At 40.9% G+C, this 15,784-nt stretch overlaps 1 protein-coding gene across 1 annotated transcript; it reads right to left on the bottom strand.

The window, feature by feature from the left end:
* Window positions 1–282: 282 nt before the first annotated feature.
* LOC121324154 (synaptosomal-associated protein 23-like) lies at window positions 283–15,184 on the bottom strand. The gene is made up of 8 exons (XM_041265685.1): window positions 15,077–15,184; window positions 9,859–9,959; window positions 9,182–9,223; window positions 7,536–7,584; window positions 6,839–6,956; window positions 4,770–4,922; window positions 3,920–4,064; window positions 283–3,250 (listed from the first exon to the last, which is right to left on the bottom strand). The coding sequence occupies exons 2-8, from the start codon at window positions 9,913–9,915 to the stop codon at window positions 3,188–3,190; spliced, it is 627 nt and encodes a 208-aa protein (XP_041121619.1). The 5' UTR covers window positions 9,916–9,959; window positions 15,077–15,184; the 3' UTR covers window positions 283–3,187.
* Between the last annotated feature and the right edge of the window lie 600 nt (window positions 15,185–15,784).

The raw sequence follows: 15,784 nt of genomic DNA, 5'->3' as shown, positions 1-15,784 counted from the left end.
AACCCAATGACCCCAAATCCATAGAAAAAAAGGATACAGAAAAGCAGACTGCAGGGACCGCACCGAATGCTGTTGCAGCACTTGTCCAAAGTCCAAGGTACAAAAAGCTCAATTGAAAACTACAATCTGTGAGTTTACTAGAAAAGAGGATCTGAGTGTTTCACTTGTGGTTGCATTCTGTGATAGGTGTTGCAGTAAAACTAATCCTTCACCTCTGGGACACTGCTTCAGTCATGCAAGTGCAATTAGCAGGCTCAGTTTAATATAAAAACTCACAGCACATCCGAATTAAACTTTATTAAAACAATAGACATACCTGTATAGAGTAAAAGCCTCAGAATGAAGGTATCAATTAACAGTAATTGTTTCTATACGTTACTGTGAAAAAGGCACTTTTCTTGAATCGCGTAACACTTTATGCAGATATAATATTCCACAAACAAACAACAAAGCAGTGAATTTCACAATTGCTAAATGAATATTTGCTTTTTTCTTAGACTAATTGCAAAAGCAAAAGAAAGAAAAAGCAGCAACTAAATTTCTTTCCTACATTAAATTTCAGCAGCAACATTTCTTGTGTAGAAACTGAAGTGGTACATTTTTGCAGGTCCTGATTTCATTATATAAACAGAATGGTTCAAAAGTCACTTGACAGGTTCAGAGATATGCCAGGGATCAGTAAGCCCAGCAGAGCAATTGAAGGTATGGAGAGAAGAACACGGGGAAGAGGCCGACACCTGGCTAGAATCGTAGCAAGCAGCATTCAAGCACGTCTTTACCCAATGTGAACACCTTGTTCCCTGAACTGGTAGGGTTCTGCGATGACATCACTGCCCATCGTGCAATGCAGCAACCCACAGGAACACCAAGTTTGTTTAAAAGCAGCCGGGTTAATCTGCCTTGTAAAACATGGTACTCAGTGCCAAGGTGCTAACCACCCACTCATCTGTCCCATGATTTACTGCTGCTTCCCGACAAGTTTCATCTCTATACAGGTTTTTTAATCCCCGATTGCATAAATAGAAATCATGCTGCCAAAAAACAAACAGTCTGAAGTCACCTTGTCAGGAGTCATCATTCAAATGCATTGAAATCATGTAGGGATATGGGAGCGATCTGAACAGCTACTTTTTAAAATCGTTAAAGCTAGAACGGTTGTTTTTAAAACAAGAAAAAAATCATTAAATAAAACTTAGGTCATACAAACTGCAATAGGAGAGGTTACTCTGTGCAGATCCCAAAGGTCTATTAGCTTCTCAAAAACCTTCCGTGCTTTTAATGTTCCAGCGGATGTTATTCTCTGGGCTGCACCGAATGCAATACACTTTTAGACGAGACTTAAACGGTTCAAACAAAAAGGTACCCTATTCCTATTCTACACAATGAACATTACTTTTAAATGCTGTAAAACCGACTTCCATAAATGTGGGAGGGTTGAGGCATTCTTTAAATTATTGACATCATGGTTACCAACAAATTCAGTACTATGATCCTGGTAAAATCTCAAGCTACTGCAAACACAACTGAATGATGTGCAGGTACAAGACATTATGTTCTTAAATGCATGCACTTTTTTATACAGAAATATGACTGCACAATTTAAAATGTGATAACTGTAATAAGTGTGACGATCTCAAATTGCCACTAGAAAATGTACAACTTACTGTATTGATTGCTTACTTACTGTATTGTAAATGATACACTGAAAAACTGCAATACACTGGACAGACTCAGGCTCCAGCCCGTAAAGCCGAGAAGTTTTTACTGGACAAACTCGATTTTAATGAGCGTGTAAAGTTACAGAAACGTTATGTGCAGGAAATAGCCATATAACCCCAGCTAGTTAACCCTAACCATCCCACACATCTGGAGAATAAAACATGAAATTGTTGCACCATTAAACCAAGCTGTGGAGGGGGGCTGTGTTACATGTATTACTATTGTGTGAATCCCCAACACATGGGCAAGAACGCAGAACAAAAGCAAGCCATTGTTTAAGTTGGGAAACAAACCAAAATAAAAAAGGGACAACTGTTTTAATTTAAATCTATATACTGCAAATGTTCAGGGTTCCCTTTATAGTACAATAGCAGCCCAACTGTCTTCTAGGGGTACAGGGGATTTGACACTGGGCTGAAGGACACATGGAGACCAGTGATTGGTGAATCTGTATACAATGGGTTACTGTGCAACATCGCTGTGACGTGTTGCTTTTCCGATTGTATTCCTTTACAAACCGGGCGCCTCTCTCAATCCCAACATGTAAATGACCAGAGCGGGAAGGCTGCACTGTTTCAACACACTGATGGCAGGGAAATGTTGGGACACCTAAAAGCTAATGTGAAGGGAACAAGGTCTAATAGAGCAAGCAGCGTATATCCATCCCTTCTTGCAAGGCATCAAGAAGGGATGGATATTTTAAAAAAACAACTGCACTGAATAGACCAAATGAGCTACATCCATTTGAACGAGTTTATTAACATGTACTAAAACAGAAGCCCTGAACAGCAAGTCCGAGTATCCCAGACAGTTAAATACACTACTGGATGATAATCAGGGGTGGGCAACCAGAGCTACACTATGGCTGCATGGAGTTGAAATTGCTGTAATAAAAATGTGTTATTTTGGATTTAAAAAAAAAAGTGTTTTCTTGTTTGTTTTTGAATATTTTTTGTGGCCAAAACATGTTTAACCATCTAAGTGTTAGTTATTAGCAGTTCTGACTAGATTCATCCACCTCTGCATTACCTAATCAAGTATTGCAAGATGGGCTTGTGTAGAGGCCACAGTCCTCAGGTTGCACATCCCTAGAATTACAAACCCTTGTTGTAAAAAAGAAAGAAAAGATGGAACAGCACTTTCACTGCACACCGATTCTACCATCTAAAGCATTGCCACTGAAAATTGTATTTCTGAAACACAAACCCGTTTCTGAAGCGCTGCGCTGCTGTGTGACTCGTAAATTCTTGTTCAGACTGGAAGGCAGTCCCAGACTGCCCTTCTATTCCTAGTGCCAGCTTCATGCATTCCTTCGCTGCAATGAGCACACTGGCTTGATTTTGTAAAGGAGGAGAGGAGGGGATAGATATCCTATAGGAAGAGTCCAGACTGAAGAAGTTGAAGCGGAGAACGGTCGAGGTCCAGGTGGTCAAAGGTTGCTTCCCCCCCCCCCCTCGCATCACAGAAGCTACTTGATGAGTTTATTTGCTCTCTGGTTGGCCTCATCAATACGCACTTTGTTTGTTTCAGCCTGAAAAAGAAAGAATGAACGCTTGCTTAAACTGCACAATTGCATCAGTTGTATTAACTGCTCTGTACTAAATTCCCTTTTTAAATTAAACACGTGTTACCTTGTGTTTTGTTGTTTGCCATTAAATCTGTATTACTTTCACACTCTGAATACTAGCAATCAAAAATCAAAGAAACTCCCTAAATGAAATGTCTGCAATTATCTCTTTCAAAAACACAACCCTGTATGCAGTTCTACGAATGGTATCCACTCAATATAGCAGACCAGTAAACTAATCTAATACACCAATATGAATTACTATGCCCACATTTATTTAACTTGCAGTAGAAGACACAAACTACTGATCAGCTATCCCAGGGGTAGTCGTTCTGTACTTTGTGCGAGTTAAACAACAACGCTACTGAATTTTTGTATATAAAAGCACTATAAGCATGCATTTCTCCAAGTTCAATATATCAACTAAAATTCTGTAAAGTTATCAATGCTTATGTGCTGCGATTGTGGACTCAATGCATTATTTAGCAGCCATTCAAAATTGGCATTAAGAGGGTTACTTGACGCACCACCAATGTTCATATGTATTTAGTAATACAGAGAGTAAATCGATATCCTTAAATGTGTACCCCTTGGGCACTGTGCCCCATGAGGGCACAGCAGAAAGCGCCTGACCTTCACAGTGATGCGGTCGATCTGGTTGTTCTGCTTCTCGATCTCGGTGCCCATGTCCAATGCCATGTTCTTCAGGTTCCCGATGAGGCTGCCCACCTGGTCCAGGTTGTCCTCCATCTCATCCTCCCGGGCGTCGTTCGTTATCCTGCAATAGTAAAACCCTGATACTAATACACTCAACAGCTTGAGCTAAAGGTCCTCGTTCCATCCCATCTGGACATGCAGTTCTCTAGCGTCTGAAGGCATGAGGTCAGATGGGCTGCCACTCCACGATATCCTCATTCAGGGATATGTACCCCCAGCTGGTAGGGGCATGTATCACAAAGATACGATACATAACTCCTACATGGGTTATGATACAATTAGTAAAACATGAAAAATTGTTTCTTTACTATTGTGAACTTGGAAAATAAATTCAAGTTTTTATTTGCTTTCTTTGAAAGTAGCAATGTAAAACATTAAATAAAATGGGATATATCAATTACTGAAATATTTCAACTAGTTTAAAGATATGCCACTGTGACACATTTCTATTGTATTGCCAATGTAACGCTCCATCCGAGAATCCTCAGCTGCGACTGGTGACGCCATAGCCAGGATGCGAACCTCTGTGTTTTGTTAAGTTCCCTTTTATCAATATCTTTTTGTACCGATCCGGCTGATAGCGTATCGTTTTAACTGAACCTTTAGACTCTGTACCGTTGCATCGTTACACCCCTAACAGCTGGACAGAGCACAGTCAGAGACTTGAACACATTGTGCTGTGTTTCAGACAAGCAGCCCTTGTGAAGCACTCTCATGGACAGCTTGACTGATTCAGTAGTGCCTGTCCAATGCCAGTGATCGGTACCTCTTGATATAGGGTCCACCTGGTCCTCCTGAGGAGGTCTGCTGTCCATTATGGGTGGTGCTGGAGGGCTGGTTGGACACCACTTTGGCAGAGCTCTCTGTGCTGGTGCTCCAGGCCTTCTTGTAGTGGTCGCTCACCTCGAAGTTCCTCGCTCTGCAGGAAATACAGCAGGGTCAACTTTGCAGCTACGGCAAAAGAAACATGGGCAACAGCCACCGGTGTGCTGCAGTGATGATGAAGTTACTGTCAGACACTATGGAGTGGTCAAGAGCAAGGACTATCACTAGTGGTTTTAATTCTATCCACACTGCAAAACCAATACAGGTCGATGAAAAATAACCAAATAACTCAAAACTGCAGACCAGTAAACTAATACCAATATATAAATATGTAAATCAATGCCAGTTTTTATTTCATTTTTAGTGCATGACACTGACGTGTGTTATTTAGGGGCTACCTTTCTGTAAAGTTCTATAATGGCTGAAAACTTAAATTCCCATGATTTTGGATTTTGAAGACTTCATACTTGGGTTAAACCCATATTAGAAGCAGAGACAGTGAGCTAATTTCACCAGCCTCTCACCTATTCCAGGGGTTTGAATCTGGATCAAGTGACAAATGAAATCAGCTACCAGTGGTCAAGAGTAATCCCCAGAGTTTTGCACATGTGTGCGTCTCTGTATGAGGGAAGCTCAGGACAGCAGTAATACATCTACTGTAGAAAACATGCATTTCGGCTTCACAGTTGCATTAACAGAGCACACAGTGTGAACTACTTGCATAGAAATGATTGTCACCTACTCGGCAGAGAGACGACAGGACAGGCAGATTACCAGCAGAGGGAGTCCCGCAAGGCGACAGATCCCACACCCAAACTAGTGGCCAATCCAGAGGTTAGCAAGAGAGGGTTAGCACAAGTTAGGAGCAGCAGAGCAAAGAGAGGAGACAGGTGGCAATGAAAAGATCAGAACAGACAGTGTTAGCCATGTACACAATCTACTGGGCAACTGCTCAACAAGAGCCCAGAGAATTTATTACAAGCACTCACACACACTGGGCCATGCACACAAAGCTTTTTACACCACTTTTTAAACATTGCTGATGTCTCGCCTTGTAATAAGACATCATTTCATGTAGAAACAGCGATTGATTTATTTTAGAAAAAAAAAACAATTGACTTGTATTTTAAATTATGTATTTAATCATAATGTGATTTAATTATTATTCTTTTCATTAAGGTAGTCTCAAATGCCTCTCGTTTAATTGGGACAGCTGCTTATTTAGGACACAGTCGGCAGTGCCTCGAGAGAAGTATCTAAGTGTACTCTGTCGAAGCCAACGGGTTTCATTTGTTGCATTGTTGCTAGATAGTGTATTTTGAGAAGTGAAAGTGTGTTTAGAACACAGGTGGGACTTTAGATTAGAGGTAGCCTGTTTGTGATAACTGAATTGAAATTTTCAGTTTTTTTAAAAATAAACTTCCCATTCACAAGTCCTTCACTTTTAGCACTTTACTACCTAATGCAATTATATGACTAGCTTTCTATGCAAACGCTGACTGCACTCATTGCATTGCAGATGTTCCAGTATATTGCAATGGCAACGCAGGGAATGAATTCTGGTATGCCAAAAGAATGAAGACAGGAGTGCAATTAATGTGTGTTATTAAAAAAAAAATCTCCAAAGAAATTAACTGCGATTAATTGACAGCCCTAATTATTTTCTCTCTCTCTTATTATGATGTTTACAATCATTCTGAACGCTAAACAACTGCAAATACTATTAAATAGAAACGTTAAATTTAACACTTGGGTAAATGCTTTGTCAATATGACCCGGAATTTTTTTTAGGGCACCGACAGTGTATTCGTAGTGATAATCAGGGCTTCAAAATCTATTTTATTGGCATTATCATTGATCTCTTTGTAACATTTGTGTTCACACACACACAGAGTTTACCTATCGCAGACATACACACACACACACACACACACACACACACACACACATCTGTCACAGGGACAAACACACACAGCAACCTGTCGCAGGCACACACACACACTCAGCTACCTGTCGCAGGGACACACACAGAGCCCACAGCACTTGGTCAGGTTCGTCAGGTTCTTCTCAGCATGCTTCATGTCCTCGTTGATCTGCTCCATTCCATCCTCCACACGGTTAAGTTGCTCTGAAAGAACGGACGGCGCATTAATTACCTGGAGTTCAGGGTCAGGCACAGGAAGTTTTGTGAGGACAGGGAGGAGGGTAGGCTAAAACACACTTTAAAAAATAAATTTCTACCTAGGTTTAAGTTGGACAATCTTATTCTAAGTAACTCATTTGCACCCTTGATCTCCACCCTTACAGTTAACTCAAACTCATTTATTATGGGGGGTCTACTATTTAAAGTGAATTAATCTGCTAATGAATCTGAAACTGCCATTTTCATGGACCCCTTAAAAAAAAAAAAAAAAAAAAAAAAAAAAAAGGAGCAACCCAGCAAAGGTATTAAATATTGTTTTATGTAAATCAGTGTGGTATTTTTTACTGTTTTTCTGCTAGGTGCAGAATATTGCAAGGCTACATGTTAATGGTTAATTTCTGGTGTAGCAGAAATACATTAGTTAGGAGAATTTCATATTTCACATTTATACCAAGATTATTTTAAACAAAAATAATAAATAAATCAATTGTATTCTTGCTGAATCATTATTCTGTATTGAAAAAGCACAAGTGGCACAGACCAGACCGTATTGAGTGAACTCACCTCCCTGCTCGTCCAGCATGGTGAGGGTTTTCACTCCGGTCTCTTTGCTCTGCAGACAGGACAGGAAGGGGGCATCAGGATCAAGAGACACAAACCACCTGTCTACACACTCTGCTGCTACAATAGTACCTCCCAATCAGTCACAGCCAAAGTCTGCAGAAGATCATGCACTCAGAAACAGCCATCCACAGTTTAAAACGTGATCCCAAAATATGTCTTCAGGGGAGTCAGTAATACCCTCGTCACCTCAGACAAACAGCAAGTGTGAAATACAGGACTTCAGTGCATCATGAGCCCCAACACTTTGGGGAAAAAAAAATCTGTGCGCATACTTAAACTTTGGCCCACTTGGCATTGAGTTAACACAGTTAAATATATTCATATCATAGTAGGCTATATATTTATACATTTAAGCAAAACAAGAAAATCAAAGTTTTTGGCTTCTTAAAAGGGGAAAGCAAACAACAAGGAGGGACTTTTTTATAATAATAAAAAAAAGAATCAGCACTGGCAGTATCTAGATCTTGCAGTTTAAAATTAGCATGAACTCTTGAACTGATCCAGTGAAGCACAATCACATTGTACGTTATCTGTGTTTCCTTCCAGCACTCACATACATCAAACAAGCAGCAGAGTTTGTACAGAGAGGGTTCCGCACTCCACCAGCGTATCAGTGGGATTCTTACAATCTGAAGACAGGTTCATCCATAAAAAGACATAGAATCACGTGCAGCCTGTATTAAGCATTGCATGCTCTTGATACAACAATACATTTTGTATACAGGTTTCAGATACCAACAAGCAAAGGTGAGCCAACCCTCAAGTTATACCAATAAAACTACTGTTTTGTTTCGATGTTTAAGTTTAACCCATCCGTTCCCCGCATTTCAAGCAAAATCTCATCTCCGATTCTTCCTGTTTAATGCTCTGTGCAGTTCAATATAAAAAAGGGAAGTGCAAAGCAATCCACATTTGCATGTGCTTACACTTGGGTGTGCAATATTTCCTGTTGCAACGCAGTTACTCTTTGGTTTATCGTACTGGCTGTGCACTGCCCAGTATTTTTGCACAGTATTTTTACAGTTTTACTATGTTTCCCCCATCGGGCATACCATGCATTTACAATAGTTTACCCTTGTGCCATGTTTATGAATATGCTTCACTTCACCTTGCAATTCTTTACCCTCACTTTGCTCTGCTTCTATTATGGCGTCTGCACATCACTCAAGATGCAGATTTAAGTGCTCTGCCCATGGTTGAAGAGGAGTGCAAATGCAAGACATGTTAAAAACATTTGCATTACACAGCAGCATATCAATTGACAGTGTAATGTAACTCACCTGGTGAGCTCTAAGTATATTAGATCTGGCAGGTATAACCTTTTGTCTGCCCAAAATTCTGGAATGGCGCAGCAACTGACCATTCTGCAAGACGACTGGTACCCCACATATATCCAGTTAAACTGTGCATATGGGTCAGGTCAATAGGTCACGTGGGGGTAGTCTGGATCAGGTCTAAAAGGGACACACATCCACCCCCCCCCCCCCCCCCCCATTCATAATGCTGTTTATAAGAATGTATGCACAACGTATTTAGTTTCAGTAGCATACAGTGTAGAAAATATTAAAACAGAAGCATATGCGTACCTCCTCTGCCATCTGCAGCATCCTCCTGGTGCTTTCCAGGGACTGTGAAATAGAAAGAACTGGTCAGGGACACACAGACAACAGAAAGGAGAACAAACAGAAACTACAGCACACTGTGGCAATAACATTCATCTTCAGCCACGGTGGGAAATACAAAACAATGAGATCTAGCAGCAGAATGGAAAAGCAGATTACCATGGCTTGTATCTGATAGTCATTTATTAATTCTGTTATGTGAAAGAATACAAAAGTCATTTTTGCATCTGAATACATTTCAAGAACTTGCAAGGATATTTGTGATACAACGGCACAGAAAGAGCCCCAAGGGGAGAAAATATTAAAAGGTGGTTCTCTCTCTGTGCTTATTTTCTTATTTGCTGTTTGACAGCCAGTTTATTTGCTTGTTCAAACAGTCAGCAGTTGGCTCAGTGGGTTAAGATTATGGTGGCCTTGACCGTGCAGTATCTGCCTCACTCTCTCAGCCTTATCTACAAACCCACATGACCAGCGGCAGAGTGTCTGAAACCTCTGCCAGTCTCAATGGGTCACAAACGGTTTGTATTTAGACTCGCTCTCCAATTCTAGAATCTTGGTACACAGTAGCCCACTCCTTTGGAAAGGAACTGTGTGAAAAGGCCTTAAAGAGCAGCATGTCAGGGTGCGAAATATCAACACACCTCATCTGTCAGCTGATTGGCTCGCAGGTTGATATCCTCCACTGTCAGGTCAGCCATGGTGCCGGGTTTGGAGACAGAAGCTCTGTGCTCTTCCCAGAAGTCTGTGGGGAGAAGGAGTCTGTGTTGAAGAGTGCAGCAGGGAGGGCAGAAGACAAACCCACAGAACATTACCCAACACATGCAGCACTAGAAGCAGAAACCACCTTGGGATTTGGCAGGTTCCTACATATTGTATATATATGGTTACCTAAAAAACTAAATGGTCGCCCCTTAATAACATAGCACAGCATACACACTTACTGTTCAGAGAACTGAAGAATGTACCCACTGCAGGGTGTGCGATTCTCTCATGCTGCAGCTGACAACAGACTGCGGGTCCACATTCCACAAGTTAAAACGAATGCAAAAAGAGAACACGCTCCAAAACTATTATGAATAACAAAACTGTGAGCAATGTTAAATATCTATATGACAAACTTCCCAGCACAAAAAGGTGGTTGCCTGCGGTTTATGAGGCATTACCATGATTTTGATTAAGTCACTGAAGCTTTATTTCAGCTAACATGTAAATATTTGCCGAGATGAGGGGTGAAGATGCCATCAGTCAGTTCACATTTTTAAAGCCGCCTTCACAGCTGCAACATCAAACTCTCTTCACCTGACATTTAACACACTGAGAAACTGTGAAAACACTGTGCAACTAAACCCAAGTGTACAGAAGTTTAAACTTGCCACGCTATCTATACCACTACTCTCAACCCTATCCACACATCCACCACCCGATTCCTCATTGCAGGCAGTTGAAATTGCAGCCAATCTGGAAAACTGCCAACCACAGGACTCGGGCAAGCAGGACCTTGCTCTACTCAACCAGCAGCCATGCCCCTTGAAAATCCCTAGCCCTTCGATACACTGCAAACCGGCTTTTATTGTAGCGACAAGCTGTGCTGTCAAATGGTTAAAGAAACAGGCTAAAAAAAACAGGCTAATAAAGATTATTATTAAATCACTCAGGATGTGGAACCAGGCTCAATAAGACCGCGTCAAAAGGATGCCATTACACAGCTATTCAAGTTGACGCAGACAGCTTACCAGCTTCCTTTGTTTTTTGTTCCCTATCCAACATCCTGATCAAGAGGTTAAAAATGAAAAGGAAGGGACCCTTTGGAGTGCTGCCCAACACAGTCGCTTTACACAACAGCCAATAACTCGACGAATATTACAAGTTTAAAAAATATTTTTGCATGCAACAGACTTTTTACTGCACCTACTTCTGGCCAGAATTGACTTTGCAGTTTTAAAATCTTAATTTTCATACTTACAAGCACGCATAATGCAAGGGAAACGGCATCTCTGAAGTAGCAGTTTGTGGACATGAAGTATAATGCATATGTGAAAACACACAAGGGTGCAGGGACAACACCGCTAGTGGAACTTGACAAAACTATTATAGGAAACAGTATATCAAATGTGAAGGCAGTATCTCAAAGTGTGTGGTCTCTCTGGATCAATGATATGGCTTAACATGAACACAATGTCAGCCACCGTGGGCCATAGGTCAATGTAAAGGGCACAGTTCCTACAACACTGAAAACATTTTTGCATCTCAAAGGATTTGAATAGAGGCAGGGTAACGACAACTGCAGATAGTCTCCTTATCCTGTAGGTATTCCTAAAAAAAAAAAAAAAAAATCCTAAAAAGGATGCTTCTGTAACTACAAAGTGCTGTGACAGCAATGTGTTTTCATGCTTGAATATTCTTTCACAACACAAGCATAGAGACTTGCAATGTGGTGCTGCAGATAGGAAAAGACAGCAGAATGGTGCACACACCCAGTTTCACCCCAACACCCTGCTAGCAATGGACCCTTTTTTTTGGCCTGGCTTGCCATGTCATCCCCGACAGTGCCAGACCTGGCCACAAAGGAACACAGGCAGCAAGGAGGCGTGTGCTGGAAAAGAAGCAGACAGGGGAACAGAGCTACACATTAAGCTTTTTTCCCGCTACTGCAACGGAATTCCTTTAACAAATCTGGGCTGACTGAAATCCAAAAACCGTTAATAGTCATCGCCACGTTCCATTGCAGAACAAACAGATTCACTTTCTATCCAGCTTCTTTGAACGTTCGGACAATCTGGTCTCGAGAAGGCCGTGTTCACTGTTAGCAGCCATTTCTCAGGCAGTGTTTTTTTTTCTGAACAGCACCGCTATGGGTTCCTTTAAAACATATCATAATACTGTCCTGCAATCCCCCAGTGAGCTTTTGATGCAGGACAAGAATTTCAGAGGTTGGCTGCATTTGGAAAAAGCACCGAAACATTTCTTGGCTGCAGCCTGCTGTGGAAACGAGGCACTAGTTCCTTTTCATTGTTCTCAACACTTAAGCCTCCTCCTGGCATTTCATTCAGCAGCTCACTGCAGCTTTATGGCAAGTTCCTGGATCCGGAGTGATTTCATCCTGCAGCTCCTCTCAAACGAGCTTAGAGTTCAAAGGTTAGTTCAGGAAGTTGCATACTGTTTGTTTTCCTGAGCTACAGATGCAAAACACTGCTCTGCATGTGCTGTGTGTGTGGATTTACAGGATCAGCAGCTACCAGTGTGGTAACGCCCAGTTTGCTTTACCACACACACAGAGTTACCGAAACTAGAGCCTGGATCTGCCTCCAAACACAAGCCTGTGAACAGTGACTAAAATTGATTAAGGTTTGCATGGACAATTTGTTACAAGTTATTCTTTGGGCCTTAGTAACATACACCCCTTGCCCCCAAAATACACTTGCTCTCCATAATGAGGCATCTCCCTTTGGTACAATTTATCTTGCAAAAATGAATAAATAAAAATCTTACACATACCAAGCATGCATATAGCGGCTGTCAATAAGCCAATGTACTGTGTTTGGATTAAACAGCAATTGTGAAGCTGTCCTAATGAAGCACCACTGTCCCCTCTTCAGAGACCCATACAGGCTAATTAACACTCACTACTACTGCAAGGGCTCCCACAGATACTAGACCACACACTAAACTGGAACACTTCTCTTGCATTCCAGCACGGATACAATAAGCAGTGGCCACAGAACAGTTCATTTTTATGAGACCAAGAAATTAAAGGCGACAAGAAAATCTTTATGACACATCACTAATAGAACACTTTGCATTCCACGTGCACTGCCTTCAGTGTGCTGTCCGACAGATGAACACATAACTAACTGACCTAATCTAAGGTCTGCACACAAACAGTAGAGAATTACGGTTACCGTTTCATTTTTTACCCAACTAAAACCACAAGCCAGGTTTCCTGCTCAACTACAGTAAGAGGTGAAGAAGCATGTATAGCCCTATACTGTCCATGTCCCAATAGCACTGCAGTCCCCTTTCTCTCAGGGCATAGCAATGGGAGGGGCTGTTCCTCACTTGCTGCTGCTGGTCATTTTCTTCACTTAGTAACATTTCCTTTAAAACTAATCTCAATTCCCAGGAGTTGCTTCGGTCTATACTCACAGGTTGATTTTACTTGTGCATTTCAGAGCACTGGGGAATCCCCCTGGGTTGCATGAACAATTTACTCCTTGGGATAATCCCAGGATAACCATGGATAGGTGGTGTTTGCAATCCAAGGGCATTCCCCAACAAAACCCAGCAGTGACTCGCTGCATGCCTGGGTGTAAATGGCCTTGCTGTTGCAAGTTAAACTATCTTTTGGGAATGCAGTTAAAAGTAGAATGCAGCTGATCTATGGAATAATGCAGTACAAGCTGAACATCAAGTAATTGCTCCATCATAACATGTTAACCCCCACATTCAACTCCTATTTAAAGACAGCTCTGCATACAGGTGAAAAACATTAACATTAAATACAGTGACTTTGGTTTGAAACAAGTTATTTTTCTAGAATTCAGGACCATGAGAACTAAAATACATGGGAAAAAATTATATATTTGTTTAATTTGACTGATTTGTGTTTTATTTTACTTGTTCAACAGACTTTTTTTTTATTATGACGCGCTTGGAGATGGTTTTGCTGTGGTTTGATTGCACAGTCCCACAGCTGAGACCTTGCTGTTTGGAGTAACCTACCAAGGCTTTTAAGATCCACCTGTTCTTTCTCGCTTTGCATGTTCTTTAAGCCTGATATCTGCTATTAGCTGCTACTACTGTCTCACGTGTTGTGTGTATTATGCACTTTCCACTATATTTAATATATTGTGATTTTTTTTTCTGTATCACGTATTATGCATTTCTCTGTCCACTATGAAAGGAGCTATATAAAATAATGATTGATTGATTTTAAATCCACAGAGTGTATCAAGAATTCAAGAGTAGAGACACCTTACTGCTGTAACCGCATTAAGAGCATCCAAACAAACTCTTACCAGAAACAATGGTTTCTAGAAAACCAGAATATACACATTTATACCAATGTTATTACTGTACTGTTTGTTCTAAAAGTCTCGTGTTTCCAGACTTGCTTCCTGTGAGTCCAGGGTTCAGCCCCGTAGGACATTTACTTCAAAGAAAAACAAGAAGACGTTTATCGTTCTTTCAGAATTCCCTCCTCGTTTTCCTCTAAGAATTAAAACGGAGCAATGTTGCAATAAATGAATAATTGCTTTACAAAACAATCAGTTGGTTCTTCAGATATGTGTGTTATTTAGGAAGAAAGACATGTAGTTTTTAAGGTAGTTTATGGCGGTGACGCACCATTCTCGGAATTCCGAGGTGTGCGTAATGTCTCACGCAATCGCAAGTTAGTTTGCAACTGCAATACATTATCAGAACTTCCAAGTAAAACCAATACAGCTGACATCTCTAATCGATCTGGTATTATTAAACTGCCGGACTTCCTTGTCGATACGTTTCTTTTGTGTGCTTCAGACTATGCAATACATCGAGCTCGGAAGTGTACATAAATACACGGACATAAACTTTCTTTATACATGTTTACACAACAGTCTTGTTTTTTTTCCCAATACACGGTCCGGCGTCATACCTACCAGCTTCCTTTCTAAATAAAACACATTTGCCCGTTGTATAACTTGCTTTGATTTAACTACAAAAAACACGATACAGTTACAACACCCCCAGCAGAACAACAGCCAGACACACACAACTTTAATGGGAACTCACAACATTGTATCGCGACAAACCAAAAACTAACCAGGACTAAACGCTGGACTGAAATATAAACATGTCGATAACCCTGGAATTTTTACTTACCACAATTCCTAGTTAATTCGAATTCAGCAAACCGGTTCGAAAACCACTGTGTCTAAAATTCCTTTAGTTTGTGGCCAGTCCCTCTGCGCATGTGAGTTTATACTGGTTGATCTGTTGCCTTTGCTCTGCGCATGTGTGCATTTGTATACTGCATTACGTCACTGTAAAACTTGCTGCGGTGTGTTTTTTATTGTTATTATTACGGAGGTTCCAAGTCTCAGTCATTTTTGGGGACCTTTTTGTCCTCAATTTTAGGCAGTTACATGTATTGTATTTAAATGTATCTGTTGCCATTTTTGTACACTGCAGTTATACCTCCTTTCAAACCTACGAGCTGCTCAGGAGGCGCGGGAGAGCATGTTAGTAGTGGGTTATTTCACTGGGTTGCTCTGAGCGATTCGCACCAAGTCTGTTGAATCTAACATGTATGTGATGTCAGAAAGGAGCTACGTGGTTTATAACAACTTTAAAATATCTGGATTAATTTCAAATTGCTATTGTGGTTGAATAGCCTGTAGTCCCTTCATTAAAACCGGTGTAACGTTCATTTTTGCTACTTCCTCAAAATATGCTACTGGTAGTGGTAACACAATATGACACGTAAAAGCGTCAAAATCAGCTACCTGTAGGCCCTACCAACATTTCATCATGTGTAGCTATAAATAAGGTGACCAGATTTTTACGTCCTTAATCTAAGACTGTATAGAA

The sequence above is a fragment of the Polyodon spathula genome, chromosome 12 (assembly GCF_017654505.1).
Source record: "Polyodon spathula isolate WHYD16114869_AA chromosome 12, ASM1765450v1, whole genome shotgun sequence".
Taxonomy (NCBI): Eukaryota; Metazoa; Chordata; class Actinopteri; order Acipenseriformes; family Polyodontidae; genus Polyodon; species Polyodon spathula.
The sequence above is the reverse complement of the archived record's forward strand: the minus strand, read 5'-3'. Positions and strand labels throughout refer to the sequence as shown.